The 25,683-nt window shown below is 40.0% G+C and overlaps 1 protein-coding gene across 1 annotated transcript in view; it reads right to left on the bottom strand.

Moving 5' to 3' along the window:
- Nucleotides 1-25,683, bottom strand: part of LOC122672780 — a 254,565-nt gene that overhangs the window by 215,776 nt on the left and 13,106 nt on the right. The window contains exons 4-11 of the mRNA XM_043870268.1: nt 22,313-22,408; nt 22,151-22,198; nt 20,963-21,013; nt 9,013-9,116; nt 8,759-8,876; nt 3,437-3,538; nt 3,142-3,342; nt 2,902-3,059 (exon numbers count right to left, since the gene is read on the bottom strand). Of these exons, the coding sequence (XP_043726203.1) occupies nt 2,902-3,059; nt 3,142-3,342; nt 3,437-3,538; nt 8,759-8,876; nt 9,013-9,116; nt 20,963-21,013; nt 22,151-22,198; nt 22,313-22,408 (878 nt within the window). The remainder of the gene's footprint in view (nt 1-2,901; nt 3,060-3,141; nt 3,343-3,436; nt 3,539-8,758; nt 8,877-9,012; nt 9,117-20,962; nt 21,014-22,150; nt 22,199-22,312; nt 22,409-25,683) is intronic.

The following is a 25,683-nucleotide window of genomic DNA, read 5'->3' as shown; positions in this document are numbered from 1 at the left end:
AAGTTTGTGTTTGCTGCCACCATCTCTCAGATCTGGAGGGGCAGAATCTTCGAAGATGGGCCTCCAACTTCTGTTCTTTCGAATTGATTTGGAAAGCCATCTTCTTTGATGCTAGCTCAAAGCTTAACTTGTTTCCTCATCGTTCAGTTGTTGTCTCCTAGGGTTTACTTGCTTCTCTGACCCAGCCTCCTGTCCCTTCCTCTTAAGGCCAGGAGCTGTGTACTATCCCCCCACCCCTTCCTTCTCCCTCCTGTGTATTCCCTCCCTTCCTTTTCCTGCATGTTTTGGGATTTTGGTAATGAATTATTTATCCACCCAAAATATATATATATATATATATAAAGTCTCCACAGGATAGTCAACATGTAGAAGATTCTACTAAAGAGGTCAATGTCGAAGAAATCAAAGTAGAGCAAGCTGAAACAGCAGAAGATAAAGAGGTGGTTGACAACACTCCATAGGAAATCATTGGCATTCAAGATGTTGTTCTTGAAGAGGTGGAGCATATGTCTCAAGTCTTCGATGAGAAAGTTACCAACATTGAGGACTCTATGAATACGACATTCGCAATTGATATTAATTCAGAAGTCGAGCACATAGAGTTTGTTATGCCACCATGGTTCTCTGAAGAGAAAGCTTCACGGCTTAAAGACTTTATTCCTAAAGTTCCTGCATCACAAGAGTTTTGTTTGGGAATGGTCAAAGTTGTTATTAAGATGTTGTTTCCCTCTCATCACTGCAAAATTCGAGGATGAATTTTTTTCAACCTAGAGGGAACTGATGCAGACTCATCACCGAAATAGGCTTGTTTTATTAGGAATAAGTCTATGGTTGGGTTCTATACATGTTGGGCCTTTGATCCCATGGGTTTTCGATGTAATTGGTCACTTTTGTGGACCTAAAGTATGGGTTATTGGGTTGCATACGGGATTAGATGTTTTATTTCCCATAGTTTTATTTTATGTTTTAAATTGAACCAGTCCAATACTGGTTTGACCAGTGGTTCAATTTAAATGAAGTTAAAATGTTCTTTTTTTAATTCTCTAGGACTTTAATTTAAGTATCTAGTTGGGCTGGATTAGGACTCTGTTGAGTCTATTTCAGTTTCCTAGTCAGTTTAGGTTATCTAATGGGTTAAGGATTGGGCTAGGCCTTTCCTTTTTAGTGTAGGAGTCTATTTTTGAGACTTTTATGTAAGGCTGTAAGGGGGGGACAAGTATTGAAGACGAATTTTGATATTAAAAGCTTTTGGTGCGCTTCTTCTCCATTGAAGATTTTTGTCTCGTGTTTGATCAAGGCTGGTGGATTGGTGTCTGATCTGATTGACACCTTGCGGTGGGAAGCCCAGGTGGTTTGTTGGTGGGATTAGTGTTTGATCCAATCGACACCTTGCGGTGTGAAGCATTGGTGGTTCTTTTGAAGCTCTCCTTCAAGTTCTTTGAAGATCTCCTTCAAGTTCTAGTTAAAAATTCAATTTTTATTCAAGTTTTTCAATCAAACAAACTGCTGCCAAGGAAATTCTGCAAATACAGTGAGTTTGATTCATCCCAACCCTAACCTTTCTTCTTTTAATCCTCTAAACCACCAAACCCTAATATTCCCCCTTTTTATTTTCACTTTTCCCAATACCTAATTTCTGCCCAGACCAAACCAGCCCACAAAATCCCTCCTTTTTTGGATCGAACTCTCCTCTCATACAAAGGAAAAATCCATCTTTTCCTCTTTTCAAAATCCCGAAACCCTAACCCTAACCTCGCTGCCCATTCAAGTTTACATACCTAACTCCATCAAAACATCTCAGGACCTTCACTGATAAACTCCCCTACATCAACTTGACATAACCCACACATCAAACCCTAACACTAATTTGATCAAAATACCTATTTTTGACCCTGCCAATTCACCCGTTCATAGCAGATCCTGGGTTACTGGCTCCTAGCTGGTCTTCTACCAATCTAGGACTACATTATAGAGCCCAAATATTGCATCAATAAGGCTATTTGACTTGAATTGCATTTCTTGATAACTAACATACAGTTTTCACCAAATGCCTCCCACTCAGGCTTTTCTCCGCGCTAGGCAGATCTCAGTCTCTCCTGCTTGCTGCCTCTGTTGGAACAATTCTGAAGACTTGGATCACCTCTTCTTTGACTGCAGAAGAATTCTCCCTTTCTGGCAAGGAATCTTGCCAAGTGTTGGCCTTCTCACAGAAGAATTCTCCCTTTCTCAAGGGAATGGATCTGGATTGACATGACCTTTGCGGGCCGATCTATTTGTGACACAGTAGGCAGATTAGCTGTTTGTGCAACTCTCAACCACATTTGGATGGAGCGCAATATCAGGAACTGGACCTCCAATTCTCGCTCCTACCAGAAGATTTGGGATTCCATTTCCTTCGAAATCAAAGCAAAGTTAATGCTAGCTCCTCCCTCTTGCTGCTCGGACACCCCAAGGAACAGGCTCAATGTTGATTCCTGGGGTTTATCTAATGTTTCTTTTGTTGCTACAGCTGGCCTTTAGCTATGCTTGGGCTGTGCTTTCTATTTTTTTTCCTTCCCTCGGGGCCCCTTGTTTTTCTTCCTTTTGGTAATGAAATTCTTATTCACCCAAAAACAAAAAAAGACCGAAATCTTTAGGCAAGAGAATTTCTCACATTCTGAAGTTTTCTAATTACACCAGCTTTAGCCTTTAGCAAGAGATCCCACAAGAATACTAATTTTTCAAAGAAAGTGAGAATAGTCAATGCTTTGTATCAACAAAGTTCCCCTCGAAATTTACACATCTTTCTTTCATTCCTCATATACAACTCACCTCAACAAAGTCTTTTCCCAACTCATTTCTCATACGGTTTTGTTGTTTATAAATACAAATATCACCATAATTTATAACTATATATATTACCACATTTTCTTTTGCTGTAGACAGGCCTGAGCAGCATAAAGCCACCAAACATGAGGATCCTCCAAAACCGACACAATGGGTCTCAAGTAAGAAACATCAACATGTGTCTTATATCTCGAGATAACTTCCATAAGTTTTATAACATCATGATACTGGGGCTGCAAGATAAAAGGATAAATAAATTTCAGAGGATGCATAAGAAAAAGTTTAAAAAATCAAGGAAAATCAATTGAAGATAACCTCTGTAATCGTTAAAGAAACATCGCTGACAACAAGGGATGCCTTCTCCAAAGGAATTTCTGGCTCTTTTCTTTCTTGTTTTCCTAGACGATGATATTTGAGAACTCCATTGATGGGTGAGAGCAAATATTTGCGCTTCCAAGCCCAACTAGAAACCACTCCACGATCAGATGAAGGTACATTAATGCCATCTCCAAATATCTACAAAGAGAGATACATCACATGATGGTTCCAAGTATCACTACTCTGGCATACATCAAGGCACAAAACAATAATTTCAAACACAAAGACTAACCTCAATCCATTCCTCCGGACTAAGATCTTCCCATCTTTTCTTAATCGTCCAGGGAGGGTTGTCGGAGTCATGATAAACAGCTAACCTCTCAAGTTGCAAAGACTACAACAGGAATAAATGCATGCTTCAGTCTAGGTAACCAGGACATGTTTAAAATATTGAAGCAGAAAAGGGAGCTGCACAACAGAATAATGAACCAAGGAAATCATATTATCAAATTTAAATTATGTCACAACTCACAAATACAACAGGAATTAACTTCCTTCTTATATTATGACATTACTATGCAGTTTTCAAGGTGTCCTGGAGCCACCTAGGCAGCAAAACAGGCCTTGTGCTTCAAGCGCGACTGGCAGCAGTATGTATCAAGGTGCCGCATCTAAAACCAGAGTACTCAGCACCCCACAAGTTATGAATCTTAACCACTTCTCATTTCTAACCTTATAGTTTGCTACCATATCTTTTGTTACCGCAGGTTATATTTTTTATTTTGACTTCCATAACACTACATAAGATAAAGGATACAAGAAAAATATGGCGTGGGCTATGAAATATGTCACTTGTCTTGGCCCTGCCTAATTATTGTGCTTCAGAGGGAAGTAAGTTCCGCCTAGGCTTCACGGAAGCTGGCTTCTGACTTGACTCACTGATAATGTCAGCATACTCCACTTTTCGGTTTTCTCTCCCTCTCCAACGGCTCTTTTTCAACTGCTACATTTCAACGGATTTTTTCCAATAGCTCCTTTACCTTCTTATATATATATATATATATATATATATATATATATGTGTGTGTGTGTGTGTGTGTGTGTGTGTGTGTGTGTGCGTGTTTTGTCTTGTAAAGAAAAGGAGAGTTTGTTTCCAATGTAATTTCTTGTGGTAAGTGAATCCCACTTTTGGGTGAGTGAGTCCTCAAGAGACCCCAAAGTTAAGTGGTCCTCCCAGGACCTTGCTATCCTGTACTTTTTTTTATTTTCTATTTTATTTTAGAACTTAAAATTTTCTATTTGAGCTGCACCACTCACCTGGAGCCATTTGACAAATATGTTACCATGTATATAACCTTTGAAACACAACAGTTACATTTACAGAGACTAAACATCCATCAGGAAACAAGACTTAGGTACACAATCGTATCCAGTATAAGTCCTACAATTGCAGTGCAGGATCATGCATAAAATACAAATCATCTGACTTATCAGGAATATGACTATTTTGAGGGCCAGAAAGCTCTCAAGTCCCCCCCCCCCTTACCCCACCTCACCCCACCCTAATGCAAACCAAGAGGGGGGGCAGAAAGCAAACATTAGTAGACTACAAATTCAGGAAAGCTTTATGCCAAAGTTTAAAGTCCTTTCTTCCTACTTTCTTAGGTAAAAGATTTGTTAGTAGATAAGTGGTATAGAAGGCTAATAACATCTTGTGTAGTGTAAGATCTTTGGCCATTGAAAGCCATCATCACCTGACTCTTGATAGGAGTGGATCTGCAATAGAATTTCCATACTAGAGGACATGTAGTATTGGTCATGTATGATTTGGTTATACTGTGAGCATACATTTTGAAGTACTTGAGTTACTATGAAATGTAGGGAATTTTAAAATTCATAGTATACACATTATTGTACTATGATTGTAAAATTGTCAATACCAAGTGGTAATGTTTCTAAAAGGTGATGAAGGTCAACTAAGGAAAAGTAAACACAAAGACTCCTCTGACTTATTAAGAGTACGTAATCTCTCCTAATGTTGTGAAAGAAAGCAATTAGAGTGAATTAAACTCTATAATTGTTAAAATTAGTCGAGTGGTAAGGCTTTATATGCTTAATTGATATTTAGATTGTGATTAAAACTTGATGGATCACTTGGTAAATTTTGAAGTAAGACCAGTAGTTCAAGACCTCAAGCAAAAGCAAAACTAAATTTAACAACTTAAAGGTTGTGTCATTCCTGAACAAATATCACAAGCATGGTACTAAATCTCGTTTCGTTTCGGTGTTTCAGTCTGACCGAAATTTCCGAGATACCGAAATTTCGTCGAAATATGGTATTTTTCTGTGGGTGTAAAATGCCAAAAATGACCGAGATTTCCGAAATTTTCGAAACGAGATGATCGAAATTTCACCGAAATATTCGAAATATTGCATTTTTTCATATCAGACTTGCGTTTCGTTTCGGACAGGTCGAGATACTCAAAATATTCGATATCTCGACCGAAATTTCGCAAGTTTTAGTACTATGATCACAAGGTGTGTAAACTTGTAAAGTTTTTATGTGGCTTAAAGTTATCACCTACATGATGACATGGAACTTGATAATGTTTTATGGTTTCCATGTAATGATAGGTGTGTCAATAGAAAGCATAATAATGAGAAAACTGTTTCATAATGGGCACTAGACAAGATGTAATGAAAACAACAGAGAACCTCCTAAAGTCTCAAAGACATGGGAAAAGCTTATGTGATTTTAGAAACTAAAATCCCCAGAGGATAATACGAGATAATTTCTCAAGCCCATTATGTTGATAAAATAAATAGGTGTATGGCCATTATAACTATAAATCTGAGAAGACACCTTTTATTGTTGATGATCGCTCGCAAAGTAAATAAGGTTGAGCCATTATTTTAAAAAAATTATATTGGTATATCTCTTATTTGGTAAATTGCAATATAATAGACCTGCTATTACACTTACTATAGGATAACTAAGCCTAAGTACCAAAAATTGAGGAACAGAACATTGATATATTTTATCAGGTTGTTAAGGTAAATAAAAGGTACTGTGGGTTATAGTTTACATTATTGTGGTAACCTAATTGATCTTGAAAGATTTTTTGACACTAACTAGATATTTGATTCACAGGAAAGTCACGCTACTAATGGATATATACACTTTAGATGGTGGTGCGATTTCTTGAAAATCGGTTAAAAAAACCTATGATATAGGTTCCACCATGGAAGCTAAATTTGTAGCTTTGGAAAAGACTAGATTTAAAGCCGAATAACCAAGAAATCTAATAGCAGATATACTGTTATGGCATAGGCCGGAGCCTTTGATATATCTACATTGTGCCAGTTAGGCATTCATTACAAAGGCTAAAGGCAAGATTTGTAATGGTAAGAAAAGACATATATGTCTTAGACATAACTTGATGAGGGAATATATAAATAATGGTACCATTGATATCGACTTTTTAAAGTCAGAGAGGAATGTAGCAAACGTGCCTATAAAGTCTCAGCTCACCAAAGTTATTCATTATCCATCTAAAGGAATAGGCCTAAGGTCCATGTCATAAGTCAAGGTGATGGACACCCTACCTATGTGATAGAATATCCCTAGAATTAGATTCAAAGGGTAAAAACGAAGTCACTGGATGACTTAACTAGTACTATCATAATATACCTATTTCGGATTAGATGTAGAAGATAGTACTCACCACAATGACCAGGAAGATGAGTTATAAGACTCATAATCAGCCAAATCTCATGTCACATGGGGATATGTTAACTGTGATGCATACAATGAGCTGACCTATAAGTGGATGTAGGGGGTGAGGCCGCCTCTGATGAGAATTTTACGGGCAAATTCTCTAAACATTCATGACTCCAAGATGGGGATAAGGCCAAAATGTCCATAATATAAAAAAGGGTGACTACAACATCGGGTGGTAGAATATGGATGGTAAGTCAGTCGGCTACACCAATGAGGAAAGGTTCAAGAAGTCTGGCTTCACCTTACTCTGTAGTGTGGCTTATCGGACCTAGTGTAGATTCAAGTCCGAAAGACAATTGCAACGATGTGTCATACCATTCTAATGTGCTCAGACTATTTTTTGTTTTGGTGTTTTACCGGTATTTTGAATCTTGTGGGAGAATTGTTAGTTTTAAATGAGTTTTAAATCAAATTAAGATTCAAAATAGATTTAAATATTTGTTTAAATACAAGATAAGTTTCATTATAACTTTGCTTCTTAATACTTTATTTATTCAGTTTTTTGGAGACATTTTATGTCTCTTTATGAAGCTCCTAAAGCCTTTAATCTCTTCAGTTTTTTGCTCTTATTTCATCCTCTTAATGCCACTTTTTTAAATGTCTTCTCTTAATGTCTCCCCTATATAAATAGAGAGGAGGCTTTAGCCTTTTAGGGCATCAACGAATCGAGTCCCTGTTGAATTGATCAAGTCTCTCTTGATTAATTAAATCCCTCTTAAGATGAGACTAATCCAACTCTCTTTTGGATTAATCAAGTCCCTCTTGGGATTAATCAAGTCCCACTTGAAATGAATCCCCATTGTTCTATTTTGAGTTTTGAAAATGATATTATTGTGTGTTCTTTTCTGTTACAGGTACTTGAAAGAGGCAGTGCAAGTAATTGTTTGACAGCTCTTACAGTAAAAATAACTTTCTACTCATTTATGTTTGATCTCTCAATATTCTGACATATAATTTCTTACAATTTTTAACACCAATATGGAGTGTTACTATGTATATACCCATTGAAACACAATAATTACAAATTTACAGAGACTAAACATCCATCAGGAAACAAGACTTAGGCACACAATCATATCCAGTATAAGTCCTACAATTACAATGCAGGATCATGCATAAAAAACAAATCATCTAACTTACAGGAATATGACCATTTTGAGGGCCAGAAAGCTATAAAGTCCTTCCCACCCCACCCTAACCCAAACCAAGAGGGGGGGCAGTAAGCAAACTTTAGTAGACTACAAGTTCAGGAAAGCTTTATGTCAAAGTTTAAAGTCCTCTCTTCCTACTTTCTTAGGTAAATGATTTGTTAGTACATAACTGACAATAGAAAGCTAATAACATCTGGTGTAGTGTAAGATCTTTGGCCATTGAAAGCCATCATCACCTGACTCTTGATAGGACTCGGGAGTGGATCTGCAATAGAATTTCCATACTAGAAGACACACTCTTTTAGAGGGTGGGCCTTGGCACAACAGTAAGGTTGCTCCATTGTGACCTAGTGGTCGCGGGTTCAATTTGGGAAACAGCCTCTCTGCAAAGCGAGTGTAAGACTGTGTACATTATGACCCTCCCCAGACCCCGCAGTGGCGGGTGCCTTCTGCACTGGGTACACCCTTTTTAGGACAAACTCTTTTAATGTGATTTTGTCCATGCATACATGACACATGAGAAAATTCTCCTCTTTATCTCAGTTTCTACCACTTAATTTTCCCGTAAGATCCTTTGCATCATTATGTTTCCACAACAATAAAATTTACAGGCACTTTCTGAACTAGTTTCATTCTTTTACTGGAGAAGCAGTATACGTTCAATATAAACAACATAGCTCACCTTTCGCAATTTATCCAATGCACCACTAGTATCAAAGGTTTCATTACCCTGTTCATCCATTGTTACAGCAGCAAGCTTTGCTAAAGTAATTCCTGAAGAAAACGGATGTCCCGCATTACTGCAAAAAATAAAAGTGACTAAAAATTAATGAGGAAAGGCAAATCAAACAATAAATGAAAAGAAGAAAACACGCTAAGAGATACAGAATCACCAATTAGAAACAAGTACAAACAAACTTCTGGCCACCTACTAACCTGACAGAATCCTCATATCTAATATGAACATTACTGATGGAAATCTTGAGATTTCCAATTATGGTACCAATTAGAGAACCCAACCATGAGTTTCCAACAGGTGGCTGCAAAAGAATGAAAGACCTACTGAGTCATTAAATGCTGAAGTTTCTAACTTATTAAAAACTAAGTTTATTGCACTGGGAGAACTGCATAAAATAAAATATTTTGTTGATTCACAAAATCCAGCCACAATTCCTTCAGAATTCAACTGATTTTAGAGTGTGAAACTGAATCCAGTAGAATTGAATGAAGAAATGTTGAAAACCAAAGAGGGGAAAAAAACACATGGTGTGGGAAAGCATAAAGTGAAATAAACTTTAATCTGTTTCAACAGCATTTGATGTAAGCTGAGTACAAGGATAAACACTTCTAAAGAAAAGAAAACTCAAAAATATTGTAATTAAATATTAAATCTGTCACCATTTTATTTCATGTATATGAAATAGAAATACCATAACCTGCACAGAAAAGTGAATTCCATTACATATTTACGTTCAAAGCTGTCAAGGCGCCCAGGAGCCTTGGTCGCCTTGTTGGTGTCATGGTTGTAGGTTTCGATCAAAACTGACAAAAATCTCCGAGTTGTCTAAGTTTCGGGCCCTGCCAGGCCCGAAACGAAACCATGGTCAAAACCCGGGTTCCGACCCTGGGTTTCAACCCAGGGAGGCCCAGTGGCAAAGCCTCCAAATCAGATCCGGCACGTCTCACTTTCGGGCCTGACCTAAACCAGGTCTAAAACCGTGATCCCGATCCTTGGTTGGTGTCGCCTTGCGTCCAGGCCCCCTCCAACACCTTGGGTCGCCTAGATGCCGCGAAAACTATGAATACATTCTTCCTAAATTTATGAATTCAATTACAGCCATTATTGTCAATCTCCAGCAATTTGTCAAACAAAGATCATCCCACTTGACACCTGATGAAAATCAAACCAGCCGAAAATTTATAGGAGAGACCAGAAATAAAAAGGCTACTAGAATTCCTAGTTATTTAGAAGCTGGGATACGTTTGTTCATGTTTAGGAGTTATCTGGACAAGTCTAAACCAGTCCTATTTAATCCAGTCCAAATCTCAGCCAAAGATGGGTCCAAAAAGTAATTAACACGGATGAGGAATATGAGAAGCATTACCTAGTCAGTTATAGATATTATCTAAAGTTGTAGAATCTTAAAAGAAAATGTTTCAGTCAACAACTAAATTTCATTGATGGTTGAGTAAGATCTTGACACTGTATAGTTCATTAAATAGTCAAAGAGTTGAACCATAGTTTTTCACAAGCGTGAAAGTTGCAATGAGAGTCTAGAACCCTCCCAGCCACTTTATAAGAAGGGCTGCCTATAAGCATTTTGCAGTAAATTGAATGAAGGATTTCTCATGTTGCTACTGCAAATCCTTGTACTTGGAGGAACCTATTCCTTCAAGAATATTGGATCAGACCTTAAACCATGGCCTGGCCAAGGAGGTGGACTCCGTAAGGAGGCCTACACATAAGTCTAGAAGGCCCACAAGGGACTGGTGGCAGTCCAATGGGCTGAAAACAAGCTGTGGGTAGCTATATTATAGGTTGTGCCTTCTATTTTCTTGAGCTTCTTTATAACAGACTTAAATTTTAAGCTCATAAAGTGGGAGTGAAGTCAATACACAAGATTAGTAGTTAAGCATTTGAGTTTTTTTTTTTTGGTGAATAAAAAATTGTATTACCAAAGAAAGCCCGAGGTGGGCAAGAAAAGAAGTACAAGGGAGAGAGGGTGGGGAACAAGCCACAAGCCCGCTAGGAGGTGGGCTGTAAAATGAAACTATCAAGGTCCCAGGCGCTAACAATATGCCTATTCCTAGGAGAATCCAATAGAGACTTGTGAGAAGAAAACGCAACTTCGTAGAAACATCAAAAGAGATGGCCTTCCAAATCAAGTCGAAAGATCTAGAGTTGGTAGTCGATCTCCGAAGGTTTCTCTCCAACCAGATGTGATAGAGCGCAGCACCAAAGACGAGCTTCCCAATAGCATCGCAGATAGTGCCTCCAGGGAAAGTTCTGGTCAACCAGAGCCACTCTCTTTCGAAGGGGAGGGGTCTCCTGCTACGGGGCCAAATAAACGAAAGGGCTTTTTTCTAGATTGTTTGGGAAAAAGGGCAAGCAAAGAAAAGATGGTCGATGTCTTCAGAGCCGGACCAACAGAGGGTACAGGTGGGGGGAGCTGGGATTCTGCGATGGATGAGGAAGGCTTGGGTGGGGAGGCAATGGTTGAGGGTTCTCCAGACAAGGAAGCTATGGCAAGGAATGTGGCCTTTGAACCAAACAAGTTTGTGCCAGGGGACAGGGGGGGCTTGAGGGCGGACAAAATTCCAGGCAGAGCTGAAGCTAAAGAGGCCATTAGAGGCAGGGAGCCAGGTAATCTTGTCAACAAGGGAAGGGGAGGGGGTGGGAAGGGGGGGAGGGAAGGCCAGATCGAGGAGAGGATGGGGATAGGGGGGAGGGGGGACCAAGAGCCGTGGGAGATTATGGAAGAAAGGGGGGCGTCCTTTGGAATGCCGGAGGTGTAGATTGCCCTGGGGCCAAGGTGGTTGTAGAGAACTCCAAGAGGGTGCCAGGGGTCAAGCCAAATTGTTGAATAAGATACACTAGAATACCATGGGGGTATTCTGGTCTTTTACTGCTTTATTTTTATTTTTTATTATGTTTTATGTATTCCTAGTTATATGTCGGCTATGACTGTATTCCTAGTTATATGTTGGCTATGACTAGGGCTATTTCTGACTTTTGGCTGTAATTTATCAATCTATATATATAAGGCTTGGCTGATCTCATCGACCAATCAAGCATTCTCTCAAATTCTGTCTTTTATCATGGTATCAGAGCTACATTCTCTGATCTAGCCTGTTTCTTAGCCCCCCCCCCCTCCATTGTTCTCCCCTTTCTTCTCTTTCCACTCAATCCTCTTCCCCTCCCCCCTTCCTACTCGATCTTCTCCACTTTTTTCCTTGTTTCTCTTCCCAACTTAGGGTAGATCTAATGAGGTGATCTGTGATATAGATGCTGCCCTAATAAATCACCTCTTCAATTGATGGTTTTCTAAGTTTTTTGGTTCGATAGCTGCTGCCCATGGTTCTGTGATTTTTTTTTTAGTTCTCCCCTCTTGAAGATCAGTCTCTCCTTGCAAATTGAAGCTGGTTTTCTTCTTTGGGATCCATCACTGCAGTTTTTGGACAGTTGCTACCACAGGTTTTTCTTCCCAAGCATTGAAGCACTTCCCCATATCGATCTCCTTTCAGGGTTTTTTGAAAAATCCTGACCCTTGTCGATTTGGGTAGTTTTTTTTATCTCTGCGTGGGCTGTTTTTGGAGGGCATCTTCATCTACATTCAAGTCAATATCGACGGTATTTTCTCAGCTTTTGAAGACCCCTAATCCCAATCGATTTTCTCTTCCAGGGTTTTTCTTAAAACCCTGCTTATCGATTTTTGGGATTTAGGGCTGCTTGTTGCTGCCATTATATTACCAGCTTTTTGTGCTGCCGTAGGGATCAATCGACCTTCTATATCAGATCTATATTTTCTGTTTTGCTGCCAAGGTTTTATCTACACCATGGGGGACTCAGAAGTTACCACGACCAACTCTAGAGGTGATTCTCAGCCCTGGACAGAATTCCTCCCATATGCTGCCTCCATTAAACTCGATGGCACCAATTACCTCATGTGGGCCAGGTCTCTCTCCTTGACTGTGGCTGGTAGAGGACTCAGTGGACATCTTAATGGCACCTCTACACAGCCTACTGAAGATGGCCCTGCCAAGACTCGATGGGCTGCCAATGATGCACTGGTTATGTTTTTTGTTTTAAACTCCATGCCACAGGAGCTTTCCAGCCAGTACCTTCTTCTTGACACAGCCGCACAGATATGGGCTGCTGCTAAGGGCACTTATGGACAATTGGGGAATGATGCACAGGTGTATGACATCCGGAAGACGCTCCATTCTACTACCCAAAAGGAGCTGTCAGTTACTAAGTACCTAGATGTCCTCAAAAGTCTGTGGCAACAGTTAGATCACTATGCTCCCTTTCAGCCCACCACAGCTGCTGATGTTACTGCTTCTTCAGCCTATGTGGATAAGTTTCGTGTTTATGATTTCCTGGCTGGTCTTAATGCTGATTATGATCCCATCCGTGTGCAAGTCCTTGGTAGGGTGCCTTTCCCTACATTGGAGCAGGCCTTCTCTTATGTTCTTACTGAGGAAACACGTCGGGCTGCAATGATGTTGGGTCCTCCAGTTGAAAGATCAGCCCTACAGGCTGCTGGTTCTAAAGCTCCTTCATCTGACACTAGTGCTACTGCCACTGCTACTGCTGCTGCCCCTACCAGGGAGCCTGTCAAGTGTGAACATTGCAATAAACTCTACCACACCAAGGCCCAGTGCTGGAAATTACATGGGAAGCCTGCTGATTTTGAGGCTAAACGTGGTCGTGCTAAACCTAAAAACAAAGCCAATCACGCTGAAAGTGTAACTCTAGCACCCACTGTTGACAATAGTTTCTCCCAAGAGGAGTTCCAGGCTCTCCGGCGTATGTTACAGTCTTCCACTGCATCTACTACATCTGTTCCTGCCGGTTATTCCACTCCATCAGGTTCCCACTTTGCCCGCTCAGGTATTTCCTGTGCTGGTCACTGTGCATCAGTTGTCTCCACTCCCTGGATTATAGACTCTGGTGCCACTGATCACATGATAGGTTCTTCAACCCTTTTTTATACCTATTCCCCTACCTCTGGCAAAGATAAAGTTAGGGTTGCTGATGGTTCTCTCTCCTCTGTTTCAGGAAAGGGGTCCGTCAGCTGCTCCCCTTCACTTACCTTGTCATCTGTTTTGCACATTCCAAACTTTACTACTAATCTTCTCTCTATCAATAGTATTACTAAATCTTTGATTTGCAAGGTGACTTCTTTTCCTACTCATTGTGTCTTTCAGGAACTGGACTCGGGGAAGACGATAGGATCGGGTAGAGTGCATGGTGAATTGTACCTTCTTGATGATGGACCGCAACAGGCTTTGCCTTCTCAGTTATGTCAGCCATCTTCTTCTTCCTCTGAACTTCACCAATGGCATTTTAGATTAGGACACCTCCCTTTAAGTACTTTATCTCATTTATTTCCAGCATTGTTTAAACATTGTAATAAGGAAGAATTTTTTTGTGAGGCTTATGTCATGGCCAAACAGACACGATCTAATTATCTTCTCTCTAATAAAAGAAGTTCTTCCCTGTTCCAATTGATTCACACTGATGTGTGGGGACCTAGTCGTAAGGCCTCTCTTAATGGCCAAAGGTGGTTCGTTACTTTCATTGACTGTCATTCCCGTTTCACTTGGGTATACCTCATACATAACAAGAGTGAAGTTTTCTCTTGTTTTCTGCATTTTCATAAAATGGTCCAGACCCAGTTTAATGCCACTCTCAAAGTTTTAAGGAGTGACAATGGGAAAAAGTATATGGAAGGTCAGTTCCATCTTACATCAAACAAGCTGTGTTGACACTCCAGCCCAAAATGGTGTGGCTGAGAGAAAGAATCGCCATCTCTTGGAGGTGGCTCGGGCCCTTATGTTTACTTGCCATGTTCCCTCCTTTTATTGGGGGGATGCTGTTCTGACTGCAGCCTATTTGATTAATAGGCTGCCTACTCAGGTTCTTACCTCCAAGTCCCCTGTTGAGCTTTTACATGGCTCTTCCTTTTATGTTGTTCCCCCACCGGATTTTGGGTGTGTGTGTTATGCTAGGGATACTAGATCTCCTGGCAAACTTGAGCCCCGTGGTCTCCGCTGCATCTTCTTGGGTTACTCTGCTTCCCAAAAAGGATACAAGTGTTACTATCCTCCTGCCCGCCGTACCATGGTCAATATGGATGTTATCTTCCATAAGTCTCTCTCATACTATTCGCCCCCACCTCTTCAGGGGAAGAGTGTTAGTGCAATGTGTCGACCGTTGACCCCCCTCTTAGGCATGTATATGATGAATCTACCCCTGCTGTCCCTGCTGTTCCGAGTGTGCCTTCCCCTATCCTTCCCTCTACGTCAGGGGGAGGTTCCCTATTCTCCTTCAGGGGGAGATGTTCCTACACAGGGGGAGGTTCCTGAGATTCCTGCTCAAGGGGAGGTCACCCCAGTCTAGAGAACCATTGGTGAATTTCAGCGAAGGATTGATGCGACAAATTTGAAGGTTTTTGCAAGGAGTAGGACCAGACCTAGAGAGCCTCAATCCACTGTGATACAAGTTCCCGTCCAATTGCCAACTCCGGATCCAGAACCTACTTCTCCACCTGGTAATACTTCTTCTTTGGATCTCCCCATTGCTGTTCGCAAAGGTGTGAGGACTTACACTCAACACCCTTTATCTCATGTTGTTTCTTATGATTCTCTCTCTCCATCTTTTCGTGCTTTTGTTTCTTCTCTTTCTTCTGTCCGTATTCCTCAAAATTGGTAGGAAGCGCTTACAGATGGAAAGTGGAAGGCAGCAATGATGGAAGAAATGGACGCCTTGAAAAAAAATAACACATGGGAGTTTATGACTTTTCCACCAGGGAAGCGGACTGTTGGATGCAAGTGGGTGTTTGTAGTGAAACAGAAGGTGGATGACACTATGGGTGTTTGTAGTGAAACAGAAGGTGGATGGCACTGTGGATAGGTATAAGGCACGCCTTGTGGCCAAAGGATTTACTCAGACATATGGAATTGATTACCAGGAGACCTTTGCCCCTGTCGCTAAGCTAAATACTGTCCGAGTATTATTATCTTGTGCAGTTAATCTTGGATGAGACTTGCAATAACTTGATGTGAAGAATGTTTTTCTCAATGGGGAACTCGATGAGGAGGTATACATGGACATTCCACCAGAGTTCTCTTATGACAGCAATCGAGGAAAGGTGTGTAGATTGAAGCGTGCACTTAATGGGTTGAAATAGTCCCCTTGGGCATGATTTGGCCGTTTTCACAAAGCAATGGTTTCTGTAGGCTACAAGCAGAGTAATGCAGATCACACTCTCTTTATAAAGAGGGCTGGCAAAAAACTCACTATCTTGATAGTCTACGTTGATGATATTGTGGTCACCGGCAATGATTGTGTTGAGATCAGCAGGTTAAAGACATTTCTTGGCCAAGAGTTCGAGATTAAGGATCTAGGGAAACTAAGGTATTTTCTTGGGATTGAAGTTGCCAGATCTTCAAAAGGCATCTTTCTTTCCCAACAAAAGTATATCCTAGACCTACTGACTGAGACTGGTTTGTTAGGGTGCAGTCCTTCAGATACTCCTATGGATGCCAATGTTCGTCTCAAGGAAAAGGAGGGTGACCCGGTTGATGAAGGGCAATATCAAAGACTAGTGGGAAAGTAGATTTATCTCTCTCATACTCGTCCCGACATTGTTGTTGCTGTTAGTCTTGTCAGTCAATTTATGCATGATCCCTACACTTCACATATGGAGGCTGTTCTTCGGCTTCTTCACTACTTGAAGTCAGCTCCTGGGAAAGGAATTCTCTTGTCTCCCCATAGTCACCTGCGAATTGAGGCGTATACTGATGTTGATTGGGCAGGTTCCCCAGACCATAAGTCTATTTCTGGTTACTGTTCTTTTGTGGGTGGCAATCTTGTCACCTGGCATAGCAAGAAGCAGAATGTGGTGGCTCGTTTAAGTGCTGAGGCGGAATTTCGTGCTATGGCACAAGGTATTTGTGAGCTACTCTGGTCAAAAGGTTTGCCACAAGAACTTGGAGTTCCTATTTGCCTTCCTATGATGTTGTATTGCGACAACAAGGCTGCCATTAGTATTGCACATAATCCAGTACAGCATGATCGTACAAAGCATGTTGAGGTGGATCGGCATTTCATCAAGGAAAAGTTAGAAGATGGCCTTATTTGTGTTCCTTACGTGAAGTCTACTGATCAGCTTGCTGATATGTTCACCAAGGGACTGTCTGCAAAGGGCTTTCATCCTAGTCTAGTTAAGTTGGGCATGAGTGATATTCTTGCTCCAACTTGAGGGGGAGTGTTGAATAAGATACACCAGAATACCGTGGGGGGTATTCTGGTCTTTTACTGCTTTATTTTTATTTTTTATTATGTTTTATGTATTCCTAGTTATATGTCGCCTATGACTGTAGTCCTAGTTATATGCTGGCTATGACTAGGGCTATTTCTGACTTTTGGCTGTAATTTTTCAATCTATATATATAAGGCTTGGCTGATCTCATCGATCAATCAAGCATTCTCTCAAATTCTGTCTTTTATCACAAATGGATGTGGAGCCATCAGCAATAGAGAAAGAGATGGCTCGCAGAGCAGTGTGGCGCAGGAGGAGAATCTTGCGCCAAATGTAGGAGTCGTCCCGGTGGAAGGGGATGGTCCAAATGGAGTCATTTTTTAGAAGGTGGGAGTACACCCATTGGACCCAGATACACTCCTGCTTTGAAGAAATTTTCCAGATTAGCTTAAAAGTACCTGCAGTATTGGAGTCCTGAATGCGGTGAATACCTAGACCTCCCTCAACTTTGGGGAGGCAGATAGATTTCCAGCTGATGGGGTGGAGGAATTTGGAGGTTTCCTTTCCTTTCCAGAGGAACGCACAGAAAAGGCTTTCCATAACTTTGGAGGTGGCTTTAGGAATGGCAAAAACTCCACACCAGTAGATGTAGGAAGATTGGAGGACCGATGTGATGCACTCGAGTCTGCCCGCATAGGAGAGAAGCTTGCCTTTCCAGAGTTGGAGGCGCTTGTGGATGCTTATTAACTACATAGAGTTTTGTTCTGAGTTTATTTACTTTATTCAATGTATGGCAATGATAAAGTGTCCCTTTTATGAGTCAATTTAGAAATTTCAAAAGGTTTTCGCATATATGTCACACACACCCCATCAGTTAAGCATTCATGATTTGAGTAAAGAATTCTTACTTACATGAAGAGTTTTGGAGCTGTCTAGCTGTGCGTACGGGATTAGTATTTCAGATCTGATCTTCCTTCTCCCTATAGTTATGTTCATCTTTGAGATTTTTGCGATCTTTCCACTCTCTTCTTTGTTTTTCTTATTCTATAACATCTTCTTCTAGCTCATCCAATTTCTTCTCTGATTTCTTCTAATTCTCTTCTCTGTTTTTGAGGACTAAATAATTTCTCCTATCATTCTTCTATTCTGGTCCTATATTAGTTCAATTTATTCTACATTGATCCTAGACAGTTCGTAATTTTTTGGCTCAAGATTGTTTCTAATTCTTTGGCTCCTGATTCTTTCTAGAACCTTGAACTGCATTAACTCCTCTCATTCTCACACACTTCATATCCCACCCACCTATAATCTCATACAGTCATACTACCATCCAAACCCCACCAATATACTACAATTCTATTATTTCCACCTATTTAGGTGTTGGTTGGCCTGGGTATACATCAACACCTATGTTTTTGACATCTCACCGTTAACCTTCTCACATTCTCATAATCTATGTCCTTGGTTTTATGCAAATAAGGTTTCAAACTAATATAAGGGAGCTATAGGAGGGAAAACAGGATAATCTTTATTTTCTTGTGTATAGGGGCTAGTCGACATCTGGCTGCAGTAGAATTCTTGCCGGGCATATGCTGTTTGTTCCATCCTAGCCTTTTTTAAGGCCTATCTCTCATCTTATAAAGCTATAGATGAGGCTTTCTTTCACTTTCATAAGTTGATATTCTGAAGAAGTTCGTGAGAGCTTCTGAAAATTTACACCTTCAACCTTTTTTTTGGTCGGGGGGGTGTGGTTGTTCCTACCTTCGAAATTCCAATTAAATCTGTCTTTTTAGAAAAAAGGATCAGTAATTTATCATTATCCATATTGCTTCAAAAACCCACAGGTTTCCAAAGAAGAGGGAGGGAGAGGAGAAAGGGATCTAGTTTCCCAGATGGCCCACAGCCCACTGAGGAAGACCTTACTATACGGCCCTGATATCTACACATGCCAGGTCCAATGGGGCTATGTTTTGTGGATTGCAAGGACCTCAGGTCCTCTGCTTAAAAGTAAAGTTTCAGCCCAGACAGAGTTTGGCAACAAGAAAAAATAAAGCTATGAAAATCATCTAAGAAAATGAAGCTTTTCGAAAATTGTTGAAAATAAATGGAGTAAAATTACCAATGCATAGGAGGTATGGTTTTTTTAATCTGAAATTTGACGTGGCAATCTTGTTCATACCCTCCTATCTACACAACGGTCGAAATCGCCACATTACCCTTCCACATGGCACAATTAACAGACCACAAAGGAATGTCTTCCTATGTGGCCATGCATAGAACATTTTCCCCCACCCCAAGAAAAAAATGTTGGTTCACTCCATTGAACCTAACATAACCAAGGGTCTTTTTATATAAAGATCACCAAAAAAAAATCTGAAAAGGAGATGTGAGAGGTGCCTGTTTAACATACTCTCGAAAAAACATATGGCTCAAATGAATAAGATAAAACAGCAACTACACATTTATGTCAACTAGATAGTTCTTTCTGCCTTTTCTCCCTCTCTTTTTTCATTTTTAGGGGGAGGGGAGGGGGTAACTAACAAATTTGTTAGCAAAGAAAATAGCCATGGTACAACAAGGAGGAGGAGGAATTAGGAATGAACTCAACAAAAACACGAAGGAAACCCACAACTAGGGGGGAGGAAACGAAAGATTAGTCTCATAAAGGAATATAATCCTTGTAATAAAGCCTAGGACGGACCACGCCAAACTTGGCCAACTCATCCACCAAATCACTGCTTCTCTTGGCTTCCAAGCGAGAGAAACATTCACTAACAAAAGGCAAGTGAGACACATGCTTGATCAATTGGGTGCCTCCTACGGCCCCACCAGATCCTTTATTTGGCTGATTATTTTGTCCTTTTGTGGAAAGTGAGTGAAATTTTATCACTATGAATTTTTCAGCCAGTCTATAAAAAAGAGGCGTACCCGGTGCATGAAGCTCCCGCCACTGCGGGGTCTGGGGAGGGTCATAATGTACGCAGCCTTACCCCTGCTTTCGCAAAGAGATTGTTTCCAGACTTGAACCCGTGACCACTTGGTCAAAATGGAGCAACCTTTACCGTTGCACCAAGGCCCATCCTCAATTTTTCAGCCAGTCTATCACAAGGTATAATCCCTTGTCATAGCGAACAAAAGCTTTAAGAATTGAACCAAATGAGGAATCTAATACAGTGATGTTCACATTGGCATGAAGTATCCATGGTTGATGGTTCAAAGAAAGGATGAAGAAAATTTAGTTCTTTACCATCATGCAAATGCAGGTGGGATCAAATAATCACACAATTGAGAATGGGTATCATTGCAGAGGAACTGGAAATTCATAAGCACACCTTTAACTTCACCACTTACAATTAATAGTGAAACTAATCTTACCAAAAAATGTATTTTCTAAAAGAAATACATAATGAATTTCCAACTTCATGTAACTGTTTTTATACATTAATTGCTTCTATTTTCCATATCATAAGTCTAAAAAGGTCAAATTAACATTTCATCAGAAATTCAGAACACGGAAAAAATTTTATATTCCATAGCAATAGCATCGTGGTCAATAATTGTCATAACATGAATGCTGAAAATTTATTTGCATGGATTATGGCCCAGAAAAAAGGAACAATCAATAATCTGTAAGGACCCTATAGTATCACAAGGGGAACTATAGATCATAGAATTAATTTAATACAAATATTAAAAAAATAGAAATGTAAACTGACTACAGTTAAGGTTCTAAGAAATGATCCATAAATGATGAAATAAAAAACAACTGAACAACATTAATTGACAACAGCAATCTGAAACAATCTTTCTAGAAAAACAAAAGGTAATGGTATGTAAAAAGTGTTAATTTATCAATTGCTATGCCAACTAAAGAAATGTATTTCAAAAAGCTGTACATTTCCCTGCTTAGATCTAGCTTTTGCTTCAAGGGTAGCCGATTCTGCTTCCTGCATGCAGAAGAAACAAATGAACAAAGTATACACGTAATGAAATTAGAGCCTCATGAAGCCAAACTGTAGCAAAATGCTAAATGTTACTAAATCCAGTTTCTATTTGCAGACAAATTGAAATACAGTGCCATGATTAAACAGCATAACACTAGAAACATCAAGCACAATATCAAATGTATAAAGTGAAAATATAGAAGAGACAGAGAGAGAGTATAATGCATTCACTTAAGCCATGTAGATGCCGTCTTAAATCTCAACAAGATGAATTCTTCAGAGAGTTTAGTAATGAAGTGCTTCTATAGGAATAAGCCCTGGATTCTACCATAACAATTCATATTAGCCTTGAAAAAATTAGGATCATTCAAACCTATGAAAATCCTGCTGCATAATATCAATGACGATGAACTTACTCCAAGAAATATCATTTATCCAACACATAAAAGTTGTGGCATATAAGGCCATAGAGTTAAATAAGAAATATTAGAGAAAGAGAGAGAGCAGATATATAAAGCAAGTCAAATACGATATGGCCTCAGTGCATAAATCATTGTTTTAAACACAAACTAACTCATAGAATCAGAGTTCATTTTCAGTTGGCATTGTTGTTGAATACATATTGAGTCCATACAGATGCAACTAGCCATTCTAAGCCAAACAGCACAAAACCCAGGCACTCATCTCAGTTCTCGATCCATCCATGATCATTGCAACCCAAACAAAGAAAGGATTAAGGGAGAGAAAAGAAAAAGAACAGCAGTGGACACAAAGTAGCCCAGGGTATAGTCTTCCACACGGAGACAAAAATACAAAGAATTTAAATTTGAGAGAAAGAAATATGGTAAAAAGAGAAATCAATGCCTGCCCATACTCAACCTCAAAAACAAAAACTGAAACCAATGGATTTGAAAAGAGAGGGAAAAGAAAACAAAAGAAGAACACCAAGCTTACGAGATAAGACATGATTTTATTGAAGACGTCAGTTAAGTTCTGAAATAAAACATATAATCGATCCATCAATAATCCATAATACAGTTTAAGGCTGAAGCATTAACCAACAGTCCTGATTAGCAGACCACAAATGATGAGGAATGAAAGGAAGCCCTAAGCTTAAACAGATGGATAAGTAATCTTCACCTCGATCTGTTGAAGTTTGACTTCGAAAAGTTTTTCCCTGTCTTCCTCCTACAGGAAATTATTTAGCACAAGTTAAAGATAAACCAAGAGAAAGTATATGTAGTTTCATGACAAATATAAAAGAAAATCCATCCCCAACGTGTTAACATATTTATATTTTACCTTGAGTGTCCATCCATCGGGAGCAGGATTGGCAAGAACAAAGACACGATCTATAAGAACGATAACAGGTTCTTTGCCCAGACTCTTCCAGGGAACCTACAGTTATCTCATCAGAATCAAAGAACTTATTCCAGGGTTAATCATGGCAGAAACCATATCATATATATTAGAATTTAGAAATCATGATAAATATATACTGATATTAACATATAAACAAGGTATAAAGTACCACTAATGCTGATTTTAAGAGCTATTTTGAAGAGACACTAAGAGATGCTGGATATGCATGCATATACTATATACTATAAATAAGCAATATCCTATTCCAAAGAATATGATTTGAGGACTCAAGGGTACATATAATGTAACTGTAAATAAGTAGAAAATAGAGATGGATGAGAAAGGAGGAAGAAGAAGAAGGAGAAGAGAATGTGAGAGCCAAAGAAGCAGTCCTCTCGTTAGTTAGAGACAACTGATAATACGATCTCATATATCCAAAATAGGGTACAGGGGTATAAAGGGAAAGAGACAAATAAAATAAAATAGAGATGGGAATCTCTCGGTATTAGCGCCAGAGTCCTTAAGCTAATCCCGAGACTCCTATTTCCCTCTCCAACACTCTAACACTCCCTCTCAAGCTGGAGCATATATATCAATCATTCCCAGCTTGTTACAAATGTAGTCAACCCTCCCACTAACTAGAGACTTGGTAAAAATATCAGCGAGTTGTTCTCTAGTCTTGATATACTTTGTAAAGATTACGCCCTATTGGAGTTTTTGTCTTACAAAGTGACAATCCACCTCAATATGTTTAGTTCTCTCATGGAATACAGGGTTTGAGGCAATATGTATTGCTGACTGGTTGTCACACCATAATTGCATTGGTGTCGAATGCTCAAACCCAAGTTCAGTCAACAGCATCTTCAACCAAACCAGTTCACAAGATGCATGTGCCATGGCTCGATATTCTGACTCCGCACTTGATCTAGCCACTTTTGTTTCTTACTCCTCCATGAGACAAGGTTACTTCCAACAAATATACAGTAACCTGTAGTTGATCTCTGATCAGTTGGTGATCCGGCCCAATCTGCATCAGAAAATCCATCAACTAGTGTATGTCCATGATCAGTATAACCCACGTCCTGGACCCTTCTTGAGATACCTCAAAATCCGAATGACAGCATCCCAATGAGGAATCCTAGGAGATGACATGAACCAACTTACAACACTAACCGGAAATGAGATGTCATGTCGAGTGAATGTCAAGTAATTCAGTTTCCCAACCAACCTTCTATATCTTTCTGGATCATCAAGAGCATCTCCCTCGTCTACAACAAGTTTGACATTGGAGCCCATTGGGTTATCAAGAGGTTTGCACCCTAGCATCCTAGTCTCTGTAAGCAAGTCAAGAGTATACTTCTGCTATGAGAGAGATATTCCCTTCCTGGACTGAGCCACTTCAAATCCTAGGAAATAATTCAACTTTCCCAAATCTTTACTTTGAAATCTCTGTTGTTGATGAGTTTTCAAACTATCAATTCCTGTAGGGTCATCACCAGTAATCACAATGTCATCAACATATACAATCAAAAAAAATTCTTCCAGCACTTGTCTGACGATAGAAAAGAGAATAGTCACTATTGCATCGTGACAAACCAAACTCAAGAACCACTTCTGTAAACCGGCCAAACCAGGGCCTTGAAAACTGTTTCAGTCCATACAAAGATTTCTTCAATCTGCAAACTAACCCACACTCCCCCTGAGCAGCAAACCCAAGAGGTTGCTCCATATACACCTCCTCTTAGAGATCGCCATGGAGGAAGGCATTCTTGACATCGAGCTGATGCAAAGGCCACCAATGAGAGGACGCAAGAGAAAGCAAGACACGAACAGAGGAGAGCTTGGCAACTGGAGAAAAGGTATCCAAGTAATCGATACCATACACCTAGGCATAGCCTTAGCCACCAAGCGAGCTTTCAGGCGAGCAAGAGATCCATCAGCAATAACATTGACCACATAGACCCAACGACAACCAATGGCAGACTTCCCAGGGGGCAGTGGAACAAGGTCCCAAGTGTGGTTATGGTCCAAAGCCTATAATTCTTCTTCCATAGCTGTCCTCCAGCCTAATATAGATAATGCCTCTACAATGCTCTTAGGAATAGGATGAGAAGCAACAGTGGAAAGACAGATTTGAAAGGTAGAAGATAAACAAGAATAAGAAACGTGAAAAGAAATTGGGTGTTTAACACATTGACAGGTACCTTTCCGATGTGCAATGGGCTGATCCAAATCAGAAACAAGAGAATCAAGGGTAGGATCCACAAACGGCAAAGATGTGGCAGCAGGCGAAGCATCAATAGGGGCAGCAACTTCTTCCCTTGGACGAGGTTCATGATGATAAACATGAATGATTGGAGGCCAAACACGAGGTTGCACAGGAGGCTGAATAACACAAAGAGGAAGATCCTCATCCAAGGAAGGATCCTCAACAGGTTCATGTACGTAAGTTTGAGACTCAAAGAAAGAAACATCAGCCGTAATAAAATACTTGCGAAGAACAGGAAAATAACAACGATACCCCTTCTGAACACGAGAATATCCCACAAAAATGCATTTAATAGATTTGGGATCTAACTTTGACAAACCAGGAGTATGGTCTCGAATAAAGCAAACACACCCAAAGACCCGTGGGGGCAAGGGCAACAAAGAGTCAGAAGGAAAGAGCAATGCCTGAGGAATGCGCCCACTGAGGATTGAAGAGGGCATTCGATTGATAAGATAACAAGCAGTTGACACTGCATCAGCCCAGAAGGACTTGTCCACTTTCATTTCAAAGAGAAGGGACCGAGTCACTTCCATCAAGTGACGGTTCTTCCGTTCAGCCACACCATTTTGTTGGGGTGTGTCAAAACAAAAAGACTGATGAATGATCCCACGAGCGGTAATAAACTCAGAAAATGGGGCAGAAAAATACTCCCGTGCATTATCACTACACAACACCTTAATATAAGATTCAAATTGATTCTTAATTTCAGCAACAAATGAAGAAAAAATATTGAACAATTCAGAACGACTTTTCATTAAGTACAACCAAGTCACACGAGAGTAGTCATCAACAAAAGTAACAAAATGTGTAAAACCCAACTTGGAAGGCACACGACAAGGACCCCATACATCTGAGTGAATCAAAGAGAATGGATGTAAGGCCCTTTTGTTGACACGAGGGGGATAACTCACACGGTGGAGTTTACCAAACTGACACGACTCACAATCTAAAACTGAAAGAGAACGCAAACTAGGAAACAATTTTTGCAAACTCTGTAAGGACGGATGACCAAGCTGACAGTGAAGCTGATGAGGGGGAGCTA

The sequence above is a fragment of the Telopea speciosissima genome, chromosome 8, assembly GCF_018873765.1.
Source record: "Telopea speciosissima isolate NSW1024214 ecotype Mountain lineage chromosome 8, Tspe_v1, whole genome shotgun sequence".
Taxonomy (NCBI): Eukaryota; Viridiplantae; Streptophyta; class Magnoliopsida; order Proteales; family Proteaceae; genus Telopea; species Telopea speciosissima.
The sequence above is the reverse complement of the archived record's forward strand: the minus strand, read 5'-3'. Positions and strand labels throughout refer to the sequence as shown.